Consider the following 21,545-nt stretch of genomic DNA (forward strand, 5'->3'; position numbering starts at 1 on the left):
AGTTGATGAATATTATCGTATATGAGCCCAGCATTTAATATTGAGCTTTCTAGAGGTCAGGGCAAAAAGGAAAACCTTGTTGAATCACATGGCCTTCATTTCCCCCCCCCCCCCAGTCCAGAACCCTGAGAATCATTGGGTATTTATGGACTTTATCAATTTTTAGAAATCTTCTCTTAGTCTGATTTTTATTTTTAAGTTCAAACATGGAGTGAGGATATTCCCTTTTAATTAAAAAAAATTAATATAATCCTTTTAGAGCTAACGTCTTTGTGCACACAGATTATTCATATCCTTGGGACTGTGAAATAGTTTTCATCTATAAATATAAATCTCATCTTTCATGTCCATTCCCCTGTGGGAAATTTAAAAGGCTTCCTTTATATCCTATGCAAAAATGTTTGTGTAGTTCTAGGAGAATTTATGCCTACAGGGTTCTCTTCAGATGATATAAGGAGCTGTCGAGTAGCAGCTTTCTGGAAGCCTGTTGCATGAACGTATGGATCTTCTCATGTCATGCTATAAAGGCTGTTGACAATGAGAAGTAGTTTTACATATTGAAAAAGCTTGGAAGGAATATTTCAGGGAAACCTTTTATAGACTGAATGTTCTTCCTTAGTTTTTCTAAGCATTGCCAACATAGTTGGAATCTTGCTTTACTCCTCATTTTGCTTACAAAGTTAGTTCCTTTCTTTTTTTTCATGCATTTGTCTCCTTGACTCCCTACTTTCTCACAATGACTCAGGAAAAATAATTAATGGGAGTCAAAATAAGATGGATTGGCAACATCGGAACACATACTTTTAAATCTCCATCACTGAGATGATCTAAAAGGTACCCATACAGTAATTGGCAGCAGTAAGGTAGGCCTAGTACAAAAACCTTGTAAAAACATTTTCTCAATGCCCCTATTTTTTTTTAATATTTATTTATTAATTTATTTTGCTGCACCAGGTCTTAGTTGCAGCATGCAGACTCTCAGTTGTGGCATGCATGTGGGATCTAGTTCCCTGCCCAGGGATCAAACCCGGGGCCCCTGCATTGGGAGCATGGAGCCTCAACCATTGGACCTCCAGGGAAGTCCCACCCCTATTTTTAATTTTAATTTTTTTAATGTTTTGGTGTTTTTTTGTCACCCAAGGGAGTTCTTTGAATTGTTACCCCGTGGTATTGGTCAGCATAGTTAGTTATGGACTGTGGCATCACTGAATATAACATTGCTTTTGATAACTGCAGGCTATGGCCCCAGCTTCTGGACTCTGTGCCCTCCTATCAGGATCCTTCTTTACTTCTGACCTCTCTGCTATTCTCCCTGGCTTGGGACGGACAGGAGGCTTTGAGCTGACAGGTCCACTATCCCAGGGTTTCCTTTGTAGCCACACTGGGAATCAGGGTACTGGAGTCCACATTGCCGTCTTCACAGCATGCCACTTGGCCAAAATCCTCAAATAATGCATGTTGCCAAGCTGCAATCTGCTTTTTATGTCCCAGGAAGGAAAATCTATTCACTGTTTTGAGAGTCTATTCCTAGATCAAAAACTCCTGAGAATTCTGCACCTGTTGGAAGTGAGCAGACGCTCCACAGCCTATACTTTCAGTCTTTCTCCCTTTCTTCCCTTCCTTCCTGTGAAATTTTCGTGACCTGGAAGCATATTAATGTTTTGGAATCTGTTTCATTTTTACAAAAGCTAGTATGTTTTAAAGTTAAATATCACACCTTGTTTTCACTAGTCATAACTAAGTTGCATGTTTCAAAAGAAAGTCACTTTTTCTGGGTGTGGATTTGGTGGGGTGAGGGCCAAGGAAGAGAGCCTATGAATGAATCCACGTAGAAATAGTAAAAGGTTCTGATCTTCTGGGAGGCAGGAGAAAAATAACAAAACCCTGATGTACTATATTTTATCCATTATGTCTGCTGAGAAATTAGGGTCGGGACCCAGAAGCTTTGCTCTATCTCCTGGTGTTTGTTTCAGCTCAGGTGGGGTGGGTTTCTCCTTTTGATGGGTCATTTCCTTCTCTGCTTTCACATTCCAAGCTGCATTAAGATGACAAATTTCACATATAGGGCTCGGGCACGGTCATGAAAACCTGAGCTATTGAGCTAACAGAGTGAGTGCGGAGGAGTCGATTTATGGTGGGGAGAAAGGGAGCTTTTGACAAGCACAAAAGATTTGGATAGCCCAGATCTGCATCAGAGCACACATGGGATGGCCCGGATGCCGCCCACAACCACAGACCCTGCTCTTAAGCCTCATCACAAGTCTCAAGGGTGGAAGAGAAATGCGAAAGTAGTTAAGAAACATCTTTAAAGCTCATACTCATATCCTAGACTGCATCGCTCGCAAGTGAAACTTTTTTTGGACATAACCTTATAGTGGGCTTTGCAGAAATACTTAGGGTGAAATAAGTAGGCTAATGGTCCTGTGTCCTTTTCTATCTGTGAACTGTGCAATAAATACTTCTCTTTTCCTACCCCGCTTTTAGTAAGGAAAAAAAAAAAATCTTGGACAGCAAAGAGCAAGTACATCACATCAAACATGACTGTGTTAAATACTAAAATGTTCAAAGTCCGACTGAGATAGATAAAAGCTTTGATGGAAAGTGGATATTTCCCAGGGACATTGCAAGCAATAATCCAGATGTTAGAGTGTAACGCAACGAGTGTCCGTGGATAGATCAGGAGCTCCAGCCAAGCCGGGCCTGATGTAGGCCTTTGCCTTGCCCTCCCATGCTGTTCCGCCATATGGAACCTATCTCTGGGCCCCCTTAATAACCAGCTTTGGATTCCATTTTCACAGAGCTCATAGAGCTAAGTGGGACTGTTTTATGGACAAGTTAGAAGCCTTTCCAAGATAAACATCCAATTTGAAATTAGGACATACCAAGCCGCAAAATTATTTTAGGGCATATTTCATGGAAGCACTGCCATTTTTCTTAGGCAATTGCCAGACTGTAGGATGCCCTTTGATCCCTTGTGGACATTACTCCCTTCTTTATAAAAAGGATTTTGAAATAGTTGCAGTGTTTAGGGAGGAATATATCTGTCGGAACTTTGAAGCATAGCCATGGGACAGGTCATGCTTCAGCTTGTTGGTTGGCAAGTCGAACTTTAAGAAGAAAAAAACATAAAAAAGGAAAGTGCAGCAGGATATATGAATCAAAATCTCATTTTCTTTTTAAAGATAGAAATGTTCAGCCCGTGTGCTTACTAAGCTAGAGAATGTATTAAGTGTACTACATCTGTATGCACACATATAGATTATATACATATTTATATATGTATCTGTCTATATATTGTGATGGTGTGCATTGTTTTTAGCAAATATAAAATTACTTAACTTTATTTCCTACACCTTCATTATTGAATATATTCTGTCCACAACCCAACTGCAAATAGAAGTTAGAGAAAGAAGTGTTCATGTTTTCCAGAGGAGAGGGTTTTTTTCTTTTTTAAAAAAATCACTTATTTTCCCATCTCCCTTTCCTGCTCTGTTTCAGCACCTCCAAACCCCTGTGTGTATGTGTGCATTTGTGTGTGTGTGTGTGTGCATTTGTGTGAATTCCAATTTCAAGAGAAAAGCAACACAGATATGAAGTTGGGAGTACAGATTTCCTTAAAAGTATTTTGTTTAAGGAAATCATAAAAGGATCCAAACACTTGGCGTTATTGCATCATTTATTAAGGGTGGTGGAGTGACGTGTGTTGGATGAGGTAAGCTGGCATGTAATTAACATGGCACTGACATACTGTGTGTTGTGATAAATTGTGACTAACTGGTCATCAAACCGAGCAAATTGATGCCTAAATGATCTCGAAGATAGAGTGAGCAGATGACAGGAATGAATATATAGTGTTAGAAATTCATTGCTTTACTATGATCCTCGACACCGTCTACCTTCTTCAGCCCATTTATTTCTCCCTCAAATCAAGCCGTCCACACTCTGTGCCATTTCACTTATTGAACGGAGAACGTGAATGAACTCCGCAGCCTGGACTGCATGCAGCCTGCAGATCGTGTCGGGGATCCTCACTCAAACAAACTAACTAACCATAAAAAGACACTGTTGAGACCTTCAGGGCATTTAACAGTATTAAAGGAATGATGGTTACTTGTGTTGAGTGTGATCATAGCATGGTTCTTATGTAAAAACAAACAAGGATTTTGCTTTCAAATATTTCAGGCAGAAAAAAAAAATAGTGAAGGGATAGGTGAAATAAGGTTGACAAAATGTCGAATCTGATAAATAAGCACATGGAGGTTTGTTGTTCTATCTTTGTGTGTGTTCGAAAATTTACATAATGGAAATTAAAGTGTGCTTGGCCTCTTTATAATTTAATAATAGGGGATATTTGCCTTTTTCTATATTCTGTTTAAGGTGTGTGTGAGTAATACAATGTAGAAAAGGAAACAAAAATAAGGTAACAAGTTACTGAACCCCTACTGGGTCCCAGCCATGGGGCTGTGTTCTTTACGCAGCCTTCCCTCTGCAAAGCTCATTTGGCTGGCTAGCCGATTACAGGCTATATCTGGAGTTGTGAATCTCACAGTGGTGTTAGGCTTTTTAGTCGTAGCCCAAGGAATAAAGGGAAGTGGGGACAGATTCAAGTGTGAAGGATAAATTCAAAACCATAATTTCTAAATGCCCAGAGGTATTTTGTTTCCCTGAAAAGTAGTGCCTCGTTCTTATATCTCTATTTCCCAGAATGCCTTTCTTCCCTTCCTACTATTAAAATAGCCAAAGGCCCAGCTGAAGGATTGCTACCAAAGAGCACATCTAGGTGGGAGTACAGGCCAGTGCCAAATGCAAGTGTTGTTCGAATTCGTGCTTTGCTATATGTTTCAAGTCCAATGCTTGAGAAGGAAGTCACATAACTGTGATTGCAGGTTTGCAAAGCCAGTGAAGAATATTAACACTTTTACCAGGCAGGGAGTGCTATTTCTAATCAAATATTGAAAGCTGGAATTCCTCTGATCACCAAAGTCACACTCAAGAATTATCAGCGAGTTTATATGTTATCTTTATTTTTTGCTTTAGTCCTCTTTGATACGCAACCTCCGGCTCTCAGAGTTCTTGAAAAAGAACCAACTCTGGAATGGGATTATAAGTATAACTTTGTTGGAAGGAAAGAATGTCTCAGGAGGAAGCATGACAGAGATGTTTGTCCAGTTAAAACTAGGAGATCAGAGGTATAAAAGTAAGGTAAGTTCTGTCAGTTCCTTAAGGAGAACAATATCTTTAAGATTAAAACAATGGAAAAAAATATTTTCCCACTCTAAACTTCGCAAGAACAGAATTTATTTTTAACCCTCCTAACTGTATTAGGAGCAACCCAGAAAACAAGATAATTGTATAGGTGCAGTCTATTAATATGGATATTTGATCGCTTAGTATAATCTATTTTAATATACTAAACTAAAGCTAGAGAAAGCTTATTAAATAATAGATTTGAATGCATGGCTTATTTTTGTTTTGAAAATAAGCAAACTATGTTTCAGAGAATGAGGGAAAAGGATTACTAAATGCTTTCAACATCGTATAAAAATAAAATGGTATAATATGTTATAGTTGGATTAAAATATTTGAGTTAACTAAACATGTTTTCAAAATTATGTACTCCGGGCTTTCTCTAACTTGTTGGTATGAACACTAAAAATAGACATCTAGTGCTGCTGGGGGTTTTTTTGCTGTGATTTTTTTAAACTATCTAAAAAGTATTAAAAGTGATTTGTTTTGACCAAAGCTAATGGCTTTTTTTAGCCGTCTTTAAAAATCAATCATCTTATTCTGCTGATCCAACTTCCATTTAATTTTTAATCTCAGTAATTTGGTGTGGTTTTTATTTCAAAAACACTAGTCTCCAAACCATGGTAATTAATTAGTTTTACATAACTGTCAGACAGAAATATTTCCTATGTTTTATGGATTGAGGGAACTAGGGTACTTGAAAGTTAAGTCATTTGCCAAAAGCCACATAGGAAGAAAAACATCGGTGGAAGATTTTGAAAATAGGCCTGAGGATATTTGCAGTTTGGGCTTTTGAGTGTAGAGGACTTAACTGAAGCAGACTAGTTAGAAAATGATTTAGGGGGGCAAGAGGTTTTCTCTGCTGCACAATTTTCAGTGCAGAATCAAATATGAAATGTCATTTACTCCACAAGGAGTAGAGAATTGAAGCTCTTATTGAAGAATCGTTTATTATAAGAAATGCAAAAAATTGAAAACAAGTTACAGCAGAAATATACAGATAATTATTTTAACCAGGCAGTTTTAGGCTGTACCTCACAGTGAGTATATCCAGGATGACCACAGCTCTCCACTAAGATTCCTTTAATGATCCAGGGTCAGGGTAAGGATTTATAGAAAAATTATTCATCACTAAGCACACGTACCCTTTTAGACTAAGGGGAAGTGTAGAATTAGTCCAGTGTCTGCTACGTTCCCCCTTGGGGAATATTGCACTTAATTTGTGGTCTAATAGGTTTTTTTTTTCCTTCATGGTTTCAAAATGCCGTGATCTGATATATTTAAGCCCAATGATGATGAAAAACAGCGTAAATGATGTTACGTGATGTTGGCTGTAGCTGAGATCTGAGCAGTCCCTGTTTTCTCACACGGGGATATTTGGCCCCAGGATTTAATAGTTGGCCCTGAGGTCCTGATACTTAGTGGCCTGCGTTTTTGCTCACTTTTTATTCACAAATTGAATCTCTGTGTAATTGAAACAAAAATGAAAGTCCTGCCAATGAATCAAACACACAAGCAATTTGAAATCACTTTCGGAGAACACAGGAACACTTGTGGAGTTTTCAGACCATGCTTGTTAATTTTTAGGTTTGGCTGCAGTGGAATTTCATAGTCTTCCTCTCATTCTAGTGACGGGGTTCAGTAAACTTGGATTTAAAAATAGGCAGCAGCCTACAGGTTACGGGTTTCTCATGTAATGCATCTGACAGATGTTAATTAAGACCCCAGACTGTTAATTCATATAGTTCTTAAGCCAGCACTGAATGGATGTGCCAATAAAAATGTTACTTCCATTTGGTTAACCAATTAGTATCTTTCATAAGAGAGAACAACTGTAAAATGTCTATTGAGATATATTATATAGAGAGCATATCTCAATAGTCATTATTGTATGTGTGTAAAAATATTATATAATAAATATATATATATATCAAAAGTATGTGTTTTATATATATATAACATTTATGGTTTCTTTTGGGATAACAGTGTTTCTCCAAATTTGGTGGATAAATTAGTGAGTCTGGGGAGTCAGCTAAAAGAGTATGATGTTTTGCCAATTCCCGGAACCTTGAAGTCCCTTTCGTTTCCAAAAAGAAAAGTTTAACTTTATAAGAGCAATCATAACCATAATTATGATCTCCTGCTGTTTAGAAATGAAATGAATGTGTAGTTGCTGTAGCAATGAATGCCATTTTAAGAAAATAAATAATATAACTGCATGTTTTCTAGACACTGTGTAAGAGTGCAAATCCGCAGTGGCAGGAACAGTTTGACTTTCACTACTTCTCTGACAGGATGGGCATTTTGGACATTGAAGTGTGGGGAAAGGACAGCAAAAAGCACGAGGAACGTCTGGGCACGTGAGTCTGCTCTGCTTTTTAAACGGTGGGAGATGTGTCTGCATTGAGGCTGGTCTGAGGGAATATCTTTATCTGTTTGAGCTTAGAATAAAACCTCATATCCCCACCCCAAGGAGCCATAAGTTAGCTGGGCCCTAACCTGGGGAAAGTTTTTTCATTTTTTTAATTTAGTATTGATTACAACAGAAGAAAATTGTATGTGCCAGGAAGTCTCTAAAGAAAGATAATGTACCATCTCAGACTCTTTGGGAAATGTTGGTATAAGTGTCCAATGCACCCTATGATTTGGGTTTTGCTACTTAGTGAAATACCATATAATTTAGTAACACTGTGAAGCTGGGTGTCCCAAATTGATGGAAACTTTTCAGTGTCCTTGATGAACTTGGCGGCAAATCATAATGAAATCTATTGAGGCCAGATTTGTTTTATTTCTTTACTTTGAACCTTCCCAACTTAATTGAGGGGCTCACTCGTACATAATAAAAAATAGTGTAAGTACTATTGCTTCCTTATAGGATTGTAGTAAGAATAGTTAAATGCAATTGTGCCTGCACTGTGACTGCTCCAGTTTGAGCATGAAGGAGATGCTGGTGGAAGCGTGCATCTCTGATCTTTCTGATAGCCCTGCAAGTTCGTGGTATTATTTTTGTTTTATAGATGAGGAAATGGAGTGCAAAAGGTTTGCATACCTCTTCGCTGTAGGCTTCAGAGCAGTGAGTGCGAGAGTCAGGATTCTGTGTTTTCAAAGACCAAGTTTTTCCCACCAAACCACTGCCTTTTGTTCAGCCCATATGCATACGATTTGTCCACCAGTCCTAAGTATAAGCATTTAAAGGACTCTCAACGGCTGTTTGTGGGCTTTTTCAAACCAAGTTCTCTGGAACCCTGGGTTCAGGGAGATGCCTTGGGGTCACCTTGGAGAACAGGGGTCTCCTCAAACCGGAGCATTTCCACTTTTACCTGTGCTCTACATTGGTAGAGCTCCATTCGAGGGAAGAGTTTCCTGCTGAAAATGAAAGATTGAAAACACTCATCCAGTAGAACCCCTTCATTTTATAGATGAAGAAGTCCAGAGGCCCAGAGAAGTCATGTTTTTCCGTCAGCAAGGAATTTAGGGGCAGAAATGGGATGAGCCCCAGCTAACCCGATACCTGATGCAGTGCTTTTTCTGTGTAAAACACTTAGCAGAGCCCGGTGCACGGAACGTCAGCTCTTTTTGCTGCCGTTACCCTGTCCCACCTCAGTGGCTCCTCCTGAGATAGACAGGTGGGAGTTTGGAGGCCGTGGAACATTCCTCCCATGCTTCTCAGCAGAGGCACCTTGTCTCATGGGACGGCCGGGCATGTTCCAGGTGCCTAATAAACCTGGCCCTCACCCACCTGATGCCAGCTACCTTCCCCAATTATCCTGTGGAAGACACACACACACATACACTGACGGCTCATCCACACACGTCCAAACACCTGCTAGGAGAGCAGCACTGCTGACTGAGATATGGGTGCTTTTCCCTCCACGTGTCATGGCCCTTTGCTTTGCACAGCCCTCTCGTCCCCAGCTCTGTGCTGCTCTAGCAGGTAGTAGCCATGCTTCCTTGGAGATCTCCAGGGCCAGGTTTGTGTTTTGTGGTACCAAACTAGGTCATGTCACACTCTCCAACCCAGGAGAGAGGTCTTCCTGTGGTCAAGCATTTGACAGATTTTGCCTGTCAGATGCCTTACTAGTCTCCCCCCAACCCTCTCCCCCATGGGGTAACTGAGACACCTCAGAGTCTTGCCAGTGTCTCCCACCCTGGTCACCACCGTGACACCCCAGTGCCCTGCCAACACCCATGGTAGGAGGGTCAGAAACTTTGTGCTAGCCAACAGAGCAGGAATAAGTCACGTAAATGCACAAATGCAGAGAACTCTGTGTCCCAAAGCGTTATCTGAATGGTGGGAATTTGGGCCCCCAGTGATGGATGGCCAGCGTGTTATTTTAGTAGGTGCAGAAAATAATGGCCTTTCATTCTGCATGTCATTGTGCTGTTATGTTTCTTTCACATAATAGGAAACGCTTTTCCAAATGAGTGTTAAGTTTCTTTACAGACACAAAGCATAATTGGAGATGTCCCTCTTATGCCATGTTTTGTCATTTATTATTTGAGCTATTTCCTGTTTGTAACTTAGATGTATACCTGCCCCAGTGGTCATTCTGTCCTTCCTTTTCATGGATTTTAAAGGATTTTTTTTTTTTTTTTTTGGTATCCTTTTCCTTTTTCCTCTCCTAAGGTACAAAAGATAACAAAAGTATCTCTTGGGAGTTGGCTACACAGCATTACCCTGAGTGAACTTCCAGGTGGGGTGAGACCTACCCTAAAATACATACTTCTTGTCAGAGTTAAAAGAGAGATTGCGCTGGCATATGCGTATCACAGACCTGTTACTTACTGTTCCTTCTTATTTGAAAATGTTCACTTATTGTTTTCCTGTTCTTTGTTGTAATTCTAAGCCTCAGTTATTTTATCTCCCAACTGTTGGGAAATAACTTTTTGCATGAGAAGGGTCTTTGACAATGTTGAATGAGTCATAACTGTCCTCAGACCTGTCTCATATTTTGTGTTTGGATAACACCTTGATGCTAGTAATTTAAAGTTCTGCATGGCCTAAGAAAGTCCTCTGCCGGGCAGTTTGATATGAGGCAAGGAACACCAGCCTTTGAGTTGTACTTCCTGGGCTGGCTGGTAACCACGGTGTTTGCTAGCTGCGTGACCTTGGGCAGTGACTTTGTGGTTTTCTGTTTGTATAATGGCGTTTTCCACCAATTTGCAGGTCATCATGGCAATTGGCAACAATGTCTCTTGTTGGTAGCTATTATTATTCCTATTAATTTTGAGATTTTTTTTCTGGATGGTAACTATAGATCCCCACAACATTTGCAACTAAAATTGTGTCATTTAAGTAACTGAAACACTAGTTAAAATTCAGCATATTTTTGTTTCTTCAAAACAGGAGAGACATTTTTTTATATTTTTTGGTAGAAGTGATCAGTGACTGTCTTCCAGGACATGGTGGGAAGGACATTCGTTGACTGGAGATCTGAGCAGTGTCAATTAGCCTGAACAATACTGGGTTTTGTAGCTGTGGACAGAAAGCTGGAGTAGTGGTCAGTTATGTGAAGAGAAATCACGTTGGCATTGGTGGGTTGCTGGCTTGGTGATGGTTCAGGCATGGCCCACCCCCGCCTGGTAGCCAGCCTCCTCCAGGCTCTCCTGAGTCACGGGGAACTTTCTGAAATCCCTTCCACTGAGCCACAGGTAACTCCTGAGGAAGTCAGTGCTGGTAAGATGAAGGTGCTTGGGCAAACCCAACAGCCCTCCCAGACCAGGGTGCCTACTAATTCAGCTGTTTATTCATGGACCAAAATAATCCAGTCTTTTGAGTCCATCGGTGGTCTAGAGACAGAATTTTTAGGGAGGAGTAAGAAATAAAGCTAAATATAACCTGCCCCAACTTTTAAACAAAATGGCAAGAGTAGAAATACAGATTAACCCCCTTGTCAACCTGTGCCATTTCAACATGATCGTATCATTTTCTTAAAGTATATTTTACATTTCCCTGTGATTCCGGAGATTAATTTGTCACGGAATATTCTAGACTTAATTTAGTTTGGAAACTTAAGAATGAGAATGCACAAGTTCATTTTAACTGGGCTGCCTCAGAGCCAATCCTCAGCGCCACGCGGTGCCTCAGAAAGTGGCTCTGACGTGCTACCAGTTTACTGGTGACTGTGGTGCAGAGGGGAATCAGGGCTAGAGGATTTCTTTGGACAGTCTGCACCCCATGTCGCTGATCTGCTCTTACAGCCAGGCATGACGCAGCCACCATTTTCTTCCTGTTCACCGCCTTCCTTAGCCTCTGAGATGTACAGCTTTTAAAACTCTAGCACCCTTTTCTTCCCCTTGCATTTAAGTGAAAAGCTGACCAGTCTATAATATAAAGCATAGAATTATGGTAATGAATAAGAGGTTAAAAGCTATCATGGCAAGTGGAACATAAGCAAGTTTGGCTGACTGATATGGTAAAATTATGTGTTGAATTAAAACATTAAAATGCGGTGGGATTAATGGAGAAAGACAGGAACAGGAGGTCAGAAACAACGCTAAATCAGCACATTAACTGCCTGTGGGCCAGAGGGGCTGGCTTTAATATATGCAGAGAAAAAAAAAAAGCTTGCAGAGGAAAAAAAGAAGTAATTTAGTCCTTGTTTCCTCCAGGTGAATAGAACAGCAGACTTCAATCTGGGAGGCACCTAGTACATATATTTATTTCCCCTTCTTTTTTTAGATAGGGGAGGAAATAGACACTACAGAATATTTAGTTGGTTAACAAAAAATAAAAAACACTGACTTTATAATTTGGAGTTTTTGACTTGGAATTTTATTTTGCCACTGGGATGCATTTGTCCGTTCGTTCATTTTATTCAACAAATGTAGAGCACGTCGTGTATCAGACATCCTGCCAAGTGCTGGGGGTTCAGAGGTGGATCCTGTCCTCAGGCACTAGGTTGTGGGCAGCGTCTTGGGGGTGGAAGGACAGCTTCCTGGAAGAAGAGAGTCTAAGCTGAGACCTGTAACATGAGTGGTGGTTAGCCTGATAAGGAGGAAGAACTTTCCAGGAAGATGGGACCACATGGACAAAGGCTTAGAGAGGAGGGAGAACACATTCTGAGAAACTGGAAAGGAACGAGAAGGGTGGGTGATGTCATGCGATCAAACTAGAGAGGAAGGCAGGAGTGAGGTCACAAAACCATCGGATTCCATGACCTGCAGATGAACAGCAGCAGCTCCTGGCTAGACACAGATGCATTAGTGCTCTGCTACTTTATGTTCCTAATGCAAAGCTTGTTATCGTAGTGGAGCTCTTTCGGACTGAATGGTCTAAGTTCTGACTTCGGAATGAGGATTTCCTGGTCACCTAAGGGCCAGCGTGTAGCACCTGCTGAACGATGGTCCAAACACGGTCACCCCCCTTGCCTGTGGAGTCACACATGATGCCACGGGAATAGACCTAATTTGCTAGTGCTCATTACTCATGTGTTTTACGTGGATGCCCTGAGCACGTGTTTTCCACATTGTTTCCTCAGATAGAAGAATAGTTTTATAAGTTTTATTGCTTTATCGGTTTTTGTTAACAAACGTGTCTTTAGATATGTTGGCCGGAGTCTCGTGGGCCATGGTGAGTTAAAATTTATTTTTTCTTTTAAATTATTCTTAGGTCAGTATTTCTTGATACCTTTATCAATGCGTTTGTACTGTCAGCTACCAACCTGGGAAAAAATTTTTAAATACTTCCATTGCTATAATTCACCACAGCTGAATGACTGGCATTTCTCCAGGTTAGGGGCCAGCAAACTAGGGCCCATGGGCCAAATGCAGATGGCTGCTTGTTTTTGAGTAAAGTTTTATTGGAAAACAGCCTTGTTCATTTGTGTACATTGTCTATTACTGCTTTCATGCTACAAGAAGAGAGCTGAGTAGTTGCAAGAGACCAGGTGGCCAACAAACTAAAAACATATTTACTGTCTTGCCCTTCACAGAAAAAATGGTCTTAGTTCCTATCACTTATTAATGTTGGTGTGGTTTTTAATGATCATTGGAACACTCATTGTGAGAGCCCTTTAAACCACATATCTGAAAACTGAGGTTATTTTTCAAGCAAAATTTGCATCCATAGTAGTAAGCTCAGTTTTCATCAATGCTCATACAAGGCTGCCATTTGGGTAGAGCTTGGGAAGAAACTTAGGGGATACAAAATGGAAGAGAAAGAGAATATATAACAACACCTGTAAAATTCTGGAATCAATGAGTGAGCAAGTATTGTTTATAAGAATGAGAAGGAAGGGAGGAGGAGGTGTTTTGATTTGCCCAGGAAGCTGGGCTGGATCTCTTCTCCTAGGCATTCTTAGGGGCCAACCCTGCACTTTTCCCAGAACTGGTAACTAAACAGTTAACAGAAAACTTTGGGAAAGAACAGCAGATTCTGTAGTGCTTCAGTAGCAATGAGAAAAAATGAAGAGACTGACCAAATTATTTCGTACTTTCTCAGGGTAGAATCTGGTACCCTATAGAAAATTAAGGAAGCAGCCCAGAGTCTCCTTTCAAGATTTTTTATATTAAACATGTCTTTGATGAATATATTTCAGAATGATTATATCTTAAAGATTTTAGAGTATTTATCTTTACTTGAAACTAAAGAAAGCCATTTAGTTCATATGATACTTAACCTTTCTTTAGAAGATTCAATGAGTATTGTGGTAAAAGTATTCTGAAATTCTGGAAGAAAAGTCCTTAATTTTTTTTTTTTTTCCTTCTGCTGCTTTTGCTGATCATACAAGCTAGTTCCTAGCTTGGTGTTAATGTAAATATTTCTTCAGCCTCTGGCTAACCTCCCGAACATTCTGGTTCTCCTTCAGATGTGAGGATGAGCTGAAGCCATGGGGACTGAGGTTGAAACAGAGAAAAATGGGAGGCCTGGAGGAAAGGGTTTTGTATGAGATTCATTTCTTCTTACTCCCATCTTTCCTTCTGTCTTCCAGAATGTGAAAATGAATGGGGAAGCCAGGTGGATAGAGCAGTTCAGTTCTAGAAAGTCATCCTTAGAGCGGGCGGTTAACACTAGGGAGAAGGTAGCTTTACATTAATTCATAAAACTAAAGACATCAGTGTTTTAAGAATCAATTAATTCATGTGATGGGGCAGGGACCCGAAGAAACTGGGTCATAATCTATGTGCAGAAGGATCAAGGTTTAATTTTGATTGGCCTGATGCCTATGTATCAATTTAATTTGCTCTTTCAAGTCACTAAGAAAGTAAAAGTAAGTATTTGATTGAATTCACTCATTAGTTAACTGGGAATGTAGAATCCATTAAGTTTGTCCTGAAATCCCCCATCTGGTGTTTATGGGGCTCTTTTATCTAAAATAGGCAAGGCTATGTTTTGTGCAGGGTTTCTTTCTTCGTTATCGAAATAATCTTTAAAACTGGGATAGGTGGAAAAGTTTCACAGTGGGCAGAAATGACTGAAAAGTTTGTGAAAATGTGTAATTTCTGAGACAAAATTCAATATTTAGTTTGCATTTCATCTGAGATGTGATTCACACTTGTTTAAGTTAATAAACTGCTCTGTTCAAGTAAGCTGTGCCTTTGGACAGTCAGGAGGAGAGTGTGCAGAGTTACTGTAAATATGCTAATATTGCTCACAGTCTTTTTAGATGACTTTTTTAGAATTACTGTCAGATCCATTTTGAATTATCCAAGAAAAAAATTATTATTTCCTCATTATACATCATTTTTGACTCCCAAACATTATTTGCTCTCAGAGATCCTGTAACTTTTCCTTTGTTCAGAAGATAAATAAAACCACCACCACAACAGAAAGGTAAACTTCAAAGGACAAAACTGCCATTATTAATGATATTAAAATGAATGTGTCATAAATAGGTTATTGCTACTTTGGACTAATGGAGGTGACCACCAGAGAAAAGTCTTACAAATTCGGATCATTCGTCTTTCCGTAAGAAAGAGGTTTATTAAATGAAAGTGTATATAACAGTGGAAAATAATGCTTAGCAAAGTATTCCTAAGCAGATGAACTACTGCTATACTTGTTCAGAATTTGCGGGTACTTAGTTTTGTAGAAATGGCACAGTTAAAGCACTTGACATTTCTTTCTTTCCAAGCAAAATTAATTCCCCATTTACATACTTATGAAATATTTACTAACCCCTATTTTCACAGTAGTGAACTTTAACTTTGAAATATCCCTTATTGCACAGAAAAAAAAATTGTTTTGATTCAAATCATAGAGGGTTATTAAAAATATATATATATATATAAATGTGTTTCCAGTAGAAATACTTGATGAATTTATTACATGCAAAAGCTCTAATTGCCACCTCTTCTGGTAACTGGAATCGCTTTTGGTAATTAGGAAGTAAATACCCACATATATTTAATTTTATAGGTACATATCACTATTAAAATATTTTCTGTGGTAAAAGCTGGTATAGACCTTTAATATTGATGTTTTTGGGGGAAGGGATTGCAAGCTTTCTTTTAAATTTATTGAACTGGAACATTTTCCATATCCATGTGGCTCAAAATTGTCTTTGCTTTATATATAAAGTAAGTTTACCTATTTCCTATTATCTGCAAACTTACAAAGTCCATTGATGATTAAGGGTAAGAATCCATTCCTGTCAGACATTCTGAGGCCGTGCTTCCATTTTTAAATAATGTCTTGAATAGTCATCTTATTCAAAAACTAGAGATGGCAAATGAGAACGAAAAACACACACTACCCTCCCTCACTCCGCTCAGCCCTGCCTACCTCACCTACCTGCACATAAACAAAGCCAGTGTGGTCCAGGCAATCCCAGACTTTTCGTGTCAAAGCAAATAAATGGCTTAGCACCTCAGCGCCCCCCTTATGGGTGTTTGCTTCTGTATTTAAATGTGTTTGAGGTTTTCAACATCGCCAGAACATTGACTGTTAAGAGGCAGAAAACATGCAATTTATAGCAGATGGGTGCAGCCTTTTCTGGCAGTGCCGCCAAAATGGGATCCATCAGTAGCACTTCACGCTCCATTTGTCTAACAGAAACCCACCTGGGGAAATCCTGTGGAACTATGCCTATTAGGAAAACACCTTAACACATTTCTTTAAATAAAAACTGGCCAGTCGGCATTAATCTAGAAGAAAGTGGTTTCTCCATTAACCCTCTCCAGCTTGCAAAGCTCCTATCTTTTCTTCCTTTTTTTTTGAACCAATGTCTCTTATTCTCTTTGCCGGTAGAAGACCAGCCAAGAGCAGCCCAGAGCAGCCTTCTAGAGCCGGCATCCATAGTGTTGAAACTTTGAAACTGTTTTCTTCCTCGTTCTTGATCTCATCGTTTCTCTGCAGACCTTATTTGTCAAAGATCTGCTGCTTCTCAGGTTCATTTGCCACTTTCTCCACGCTGCCTTTTCTTTGTTTTTCCTTGATCACTTTGTCTCCTTCATTCAGGGTGTGTTAGGCTGGGATGGAGTGTTACCAGCCAGGGGAGCCCTTGCAACCTTCACTACTCAACCAGCCCATATATAAATGTGTTTCCAGTAGAAATACTTGATGAATTTATTACATGCAAAAGCTCTAATTGCCACCTCTTCTAGTAACTGGAATCGCTGGATTCTAGTAACTGGAATCGCCCATGCCCAGACAGTGTGAGGTTTCATGGGGAGGATGAAATGAAAATCAGGTGCTTTGGAGGTTCAGCAGCTGCCATGCGTTAATCTCTTTTCTGTCTCTGATTCCTGCAACTTCTCCAGGTGTAAAGTGGATATCTCAGCCCTCCCACTGAAGCAAGCCAACTGCCTGGAGCTGCCTCTGGAGAGCTGCCTGGGGACACTCTTGATGCTGGTCACCCTCACGCCCTGCGCGGGAGTCTCCGTCTCAGATCTGTGTGTGTGCCCCTTGGCAGATCCCAGCGAGAGAAAGCAGATCGCCCAGCGATTCGTGAGTGCTTTGCCTTGCTACACCCCCTCCTGACCCCCGCACCCACCCCCACTTCTAAGTTGAAACAAAGTCTATGAATTGAAAAACTGCCTCCAAAGAGATCTTTGTCCAAAGTTTAATGGTATGTCTCCTAAAACAAGACATCAGCCCTAGAGGTTAATGCATTAGTGAGAAGGTGACAGTAGATTATAGAGTTTGCCTTCCTATTTTAAAAGCCAAAAAAAAGGTATTTGAGTTTTTAGTATCCTGGATCTCTTTGGAGAAAATTGAAATCCTCAAGGGGGCAAAAGGTTGTTTAGCATGTCTGTAGATGTAAATAAGAATTTTATTTTATTTTTTTAATTTTTATTTTGGAATATAGTTGATTTGCAATGTTGTGTTAGTTTTAGGTGTACAGCTAAGTGATTCAGTTATACGTACACATATATCCATTCTTTTTCAGATTCTTTTCCCATATAGGTTACTACAGAATATTGAGTATAGTTCCCTGTGCTCTATAGTAGGTCCTTGTTGATTTTCTGTTTTATATATAGCAGTGTGTATATGTTAATCCCAAACTCCTAATTTATTTCTCCCCACCACGTTTTCCCTTTGGTAACCATAAGTTTGTTTTCCAAGTCTGTGAGTCTGTTTCTATTTTGTAAGTAAGTTCATTTGTATCATTTTTAGGAATTTTAATATAAGTTCACAAAAGCTGCTTTTTAAAAAACCAAATATTACTGTTTGCCATTGTTGTAGATACTTTTCTAGAACCTCTTAAGATCAAGTGAGAAAGCGCTTGTGTCTCATAAAGCAAAGCCAAGCCGTAGACAGGCATGAAAGAAAGACTTATTCCATACTACCCTGGATAAGAGCAGTTTGTGATTTTTGCCTAAGTAGTTGCAATTTGCTTAAAAGACCACTCAGCATTTTTAAATCAAATGGCTTTGTCCTTGTCATTATTTTTTGTGCTCTGGCTTTCTAGGTGTCTTTATTTGCATTCTCGTTTTATTCCATCTTCTTTGTGAATCAATACATTTATTTTATTGCCACACACACGAAAGGCATGTTTTAGGAAAGTGGCATGGAAGTGAAGCAAAGATGAATACCTATTTAATGGGAATATTATTCTCAGCATAAACTTTAGTGCCTCCAGACTCCTTCACTGTGCAGGCGTATTGATTAATTGAATAAACCTTTATCTTCAGGAGTACAAAGCCTAGTCACACATCTTAATGACAACACAAGATTCTGCATGCAAGGTAGATGTACTCTAAAGAAGTTTTGACAAAATCCACTTTTAATATTCTCTTTGATGACTTTAGTTAAGCAAGTGAAAATAAAACACTTCCCCAAACTTTCCCATGGATAAATTGCACAATTTACCAAATTCATGAGGAGTGTCATGCATTTATAAGGTGACATTAGGTAAGATCATAATGACTGCTTTGAATAATGTCTCAGGATTCGAGGGATACTCATTGAAAAGAGATTTGAAAAGCCAGTAATCAAAATAAAAATATCAATTTTTTTTTTTTTTTTTTTAGCTAAGGAGCTGACCAGCATGCTAGAGGGAAAGATGCTGTGTTACAAGACACAAGTTCCAGACCCCTGGATTTGTTTTTTAGGTTTTAAGAATAGATAATCTTCAAAGGCATTTTGCCTCTAAATTATGAAAGTACTTTATCTCAGATGTTTCCATTTTAGCTTAAACACTAGTTTTTTTTCTGTTTGTTTTTTTTAAGATTGAAAATACTGTTTGAAGAAACAACTTCCAAAAGTTCTTAGGAATGGTGCTTCCTAAGGTTTACGTTAGGCAAACCTTAGCTATTATTAAGCTTTTGTTATTCTTTCCTGAAATGCCTAAATAACAAGGATTTTACTACCCTTCCATAAATCCCTGGGGTCCACTTATCACAGGTTTTTAGTTATCTAATGATGACGGAAATACTGTATCCAAAGGTTTGAAAGCAGCATCTTTTTCACCAAACGTGTTTTGGAGGCATGCAAAGAGCATTTATTTGCTTATCTCTTATCTCATGCACAATTTCTAAAGAAGGCAATGTGCATAGACATCTAAATATTTCTATACATGCTTAAGAATTATCAGTAGATATATTAGAGCTTTGGCACATGCAAACTAAAAATGAAAGTAAATGTGATTACAGAGCAGTACTAGATGCTCAGTCTCTAATGAGCTGGCTGTAACATGGACTAGAAAATTCATTCTATTTCCATCCCTACTCTCTTTCTGGTAGTAATAAGTATCTACGGAGGGTCCAAGTTTAGTCCTCTGATATCCATAAAGTTTGTTCTTACTAGGTCAGAATAATGTTGGCTTTTCAGTTGATTTAAAAGTTTCATTAAAGAGAAAGGGGGAAAAGAGAATGAATGTAGTTCTACACCCATTTTCCCGGTGGGATGTCTGTACTATCGCCAGGGGGTGATGTTAAAAGTAGATTGCATGTGCTTTGTAATTTGTTTATTTTGAAAGGGGAGTTAATTAATTCTCAGTCACTTTTAATCTGTTTGCTGCAAATGCCTAAGTTTCCTGTTGACTGATGCAATGCACATTGGAACTTTTCTTAGCATTGCATGAGAAAGATGATGATAAATCTAGAAGGTACTTCCTATAGGGACTTTTTGGCATTAAACAGTATATTAGAAAGCTATGTTCATTTGTGATCTACTTTTCTCCCCTCCCAGAGCTTACGGAACTCCCTGAAAAATATGAAGGACGTCGGCATTTTACAAGTGAAGGTTTTAAAGGCGGTAGATCTCTTAGCAGCAGATTTCTCAGGTATAGAAAATTTTCATCTTTTTATTCATTTTTATTTATTTCCTGCTTTGAAGTGATCCGGTGGCAGAGTGAAACGTTTTACTAAGTAGAAGCATGTACAGAGCAATCATACTCTTTCAGTCAGAGTCACAGAAGAAAAAAAGGTGCAGACAACAAGTTCTCTCACTTCACATTTTTCGCAAATTATCTTTTTCAAGTAATTTTCCTACGATTAGATAATGTGCTCGTCCATTTAGCTTTCAAAGATATTTGTGGATGATTCACGTCGTGACTTCTTTATTTGTTGAGTGTTTGGTCAAGCTTTTCTATAGGACCTCAGAAGGCAGATTTGACTTCTTGCAGCGCTGTGTGCAGACAGTGTTTTATTCTTCACAGGGTACAGTACATGGGTCCTAAATCTGGCTGGCTGGCACTTCTCTGTAACAGTAGCCAAGGTCTTGGCCATGGAACCACTTTGCCATTGCCATTGTTATATACAAAATTTCTCTCGGTGCTTCACTACTTGGAACTTATAGACAGAGGCTGGAACTGACATGCTTTGTGCTGAATTATGCTTGACTATGGAGGAGGGTAATCCAAACGTTCCAGTGTCTGATCAGAGGACGCCTCTCCACTCATTGCCGAATTACCCCCTTGTACTGACTAACAATTTAAGCACCTATATGACAGATGCTATTTACCAAGTAAATTGATGAATATGAAGACTATTACACAACATGGATCTATCTGTTAATGCAGTGGTGCATTTTTGTTGTTGTTGTTATATCAATTTTAGAATGTGGTCTACTCTATATTTGTGTAACCTCTGAACTTCTGAGTTTGAGGTAGCTCAAACTCTGGAAAAGAGAATGTTAATTAGAAGCACTTTATATTACAAAAATGATGGGATATATGAACTTAGTTTAAAAAAATAGAGTTCTCCTCAACCTCCTTCAAAAAATGAACCAATGGAAATCACTACTCTATAAGCCCCCCAAATAAGGTGATCTCAACTTTAAGGAAATGCCTAGTGAGAATATCCAAAAATGCTTTTTCAGCCAATATGAATATATAAATTCTCAGGGTTGTGGATGAAATACTTCAGTAATGACTTGTAATATTCATCAGTTTACTTGCAAATGTTTATATAGTCTTAGATTGATTTAGAAATTTTCCTTCTGAAACTTACAGTTTATGAAAATGCTTAATTCAGACGTTTCATGTGCCTTTGACAGTAGTTTTTTCATCACTGAAGCACAGGTAGAGTTATCGACCAGTTTTCCAGAGCAAATTGTGTTTTACTTCCATCTCAGTGTTTAGATACAACACTGTTTGAATCTGTGATTGTTGATGTCTCAGGCGCCAAGAACTCATTTATGCTTTCAAGCAGTATTTTCAAATATTCTTTCTGTAGCTGTGTATTTTGTGTTCGCCAGGAACTAATTGAAATGCATTAAACGTTTTTTTAAAAGGCTTGTGTACAACTACATCCATATGTGGAAATACTTTTTAAAAACTTACCTTAGTTTATGCTTCCTATCAGGTGACTTCCATAAAGCACCCCCAAAACTAGTATTGATGGAGGTTGTTTCAGGCCAATGTGAGTTCTCCAAAGAGTACTTTGACTATTAAAGTGTATCGGAGAGAAAC

At 39.0% G+C, this 21,545-nt stretch overlaps 1 protein-coding gene across 8 annotated transcripts in view; it reads left to right on the forward strand.

Moving 5' to 3' along the window:
- Nucleotides 1-21,545, forward strand: part of MCTP2 (multiple C2 and transmembrane domain containing 2) — a 251,996-nt gene that overhangs the window by 115,239 nt on the left and 115,212 nt on the right. For 7 of the 8 annotated variants that reach the window (XM_079914839.1, XM_079914836.1, XM_079914835.1 and 4 more), the window contains 4 exons: nt 5,038-5,202; nt 7,477-7,607; nt 16,951-17,137; nt 19,823-19,916. In XM_079914839.1, the coding sequence (XP_079770965.1) occupies nt 5,038-5,202; nt 7,477-7,607; nt 16,951-17,137; nt 19,823-19,916 (577 nt within the window). The remainder of the gene's footprint in view (nt 1-5,037; nt 5,203-7,476; nt 7,608-16,950; nt 17,138-19,822; nt 19,917-21,545) is intronic. The other variant, XM_079914842.1, reaches the window with a different exon arrangement.

The sequence above is a fragment of the Stenella coeruleoalba genome (genome assembly GCF_951394435.1).
Source record: "Stenella coeruleoalba genome assembly, chromosome: 2".
Classification (NCBI taxonomy): Eukaryota; Metazoa; Chordata; class Mammalia; order Artiodactyla; family Delphinidae; genus Stenella; species Stenella coeruleoalba.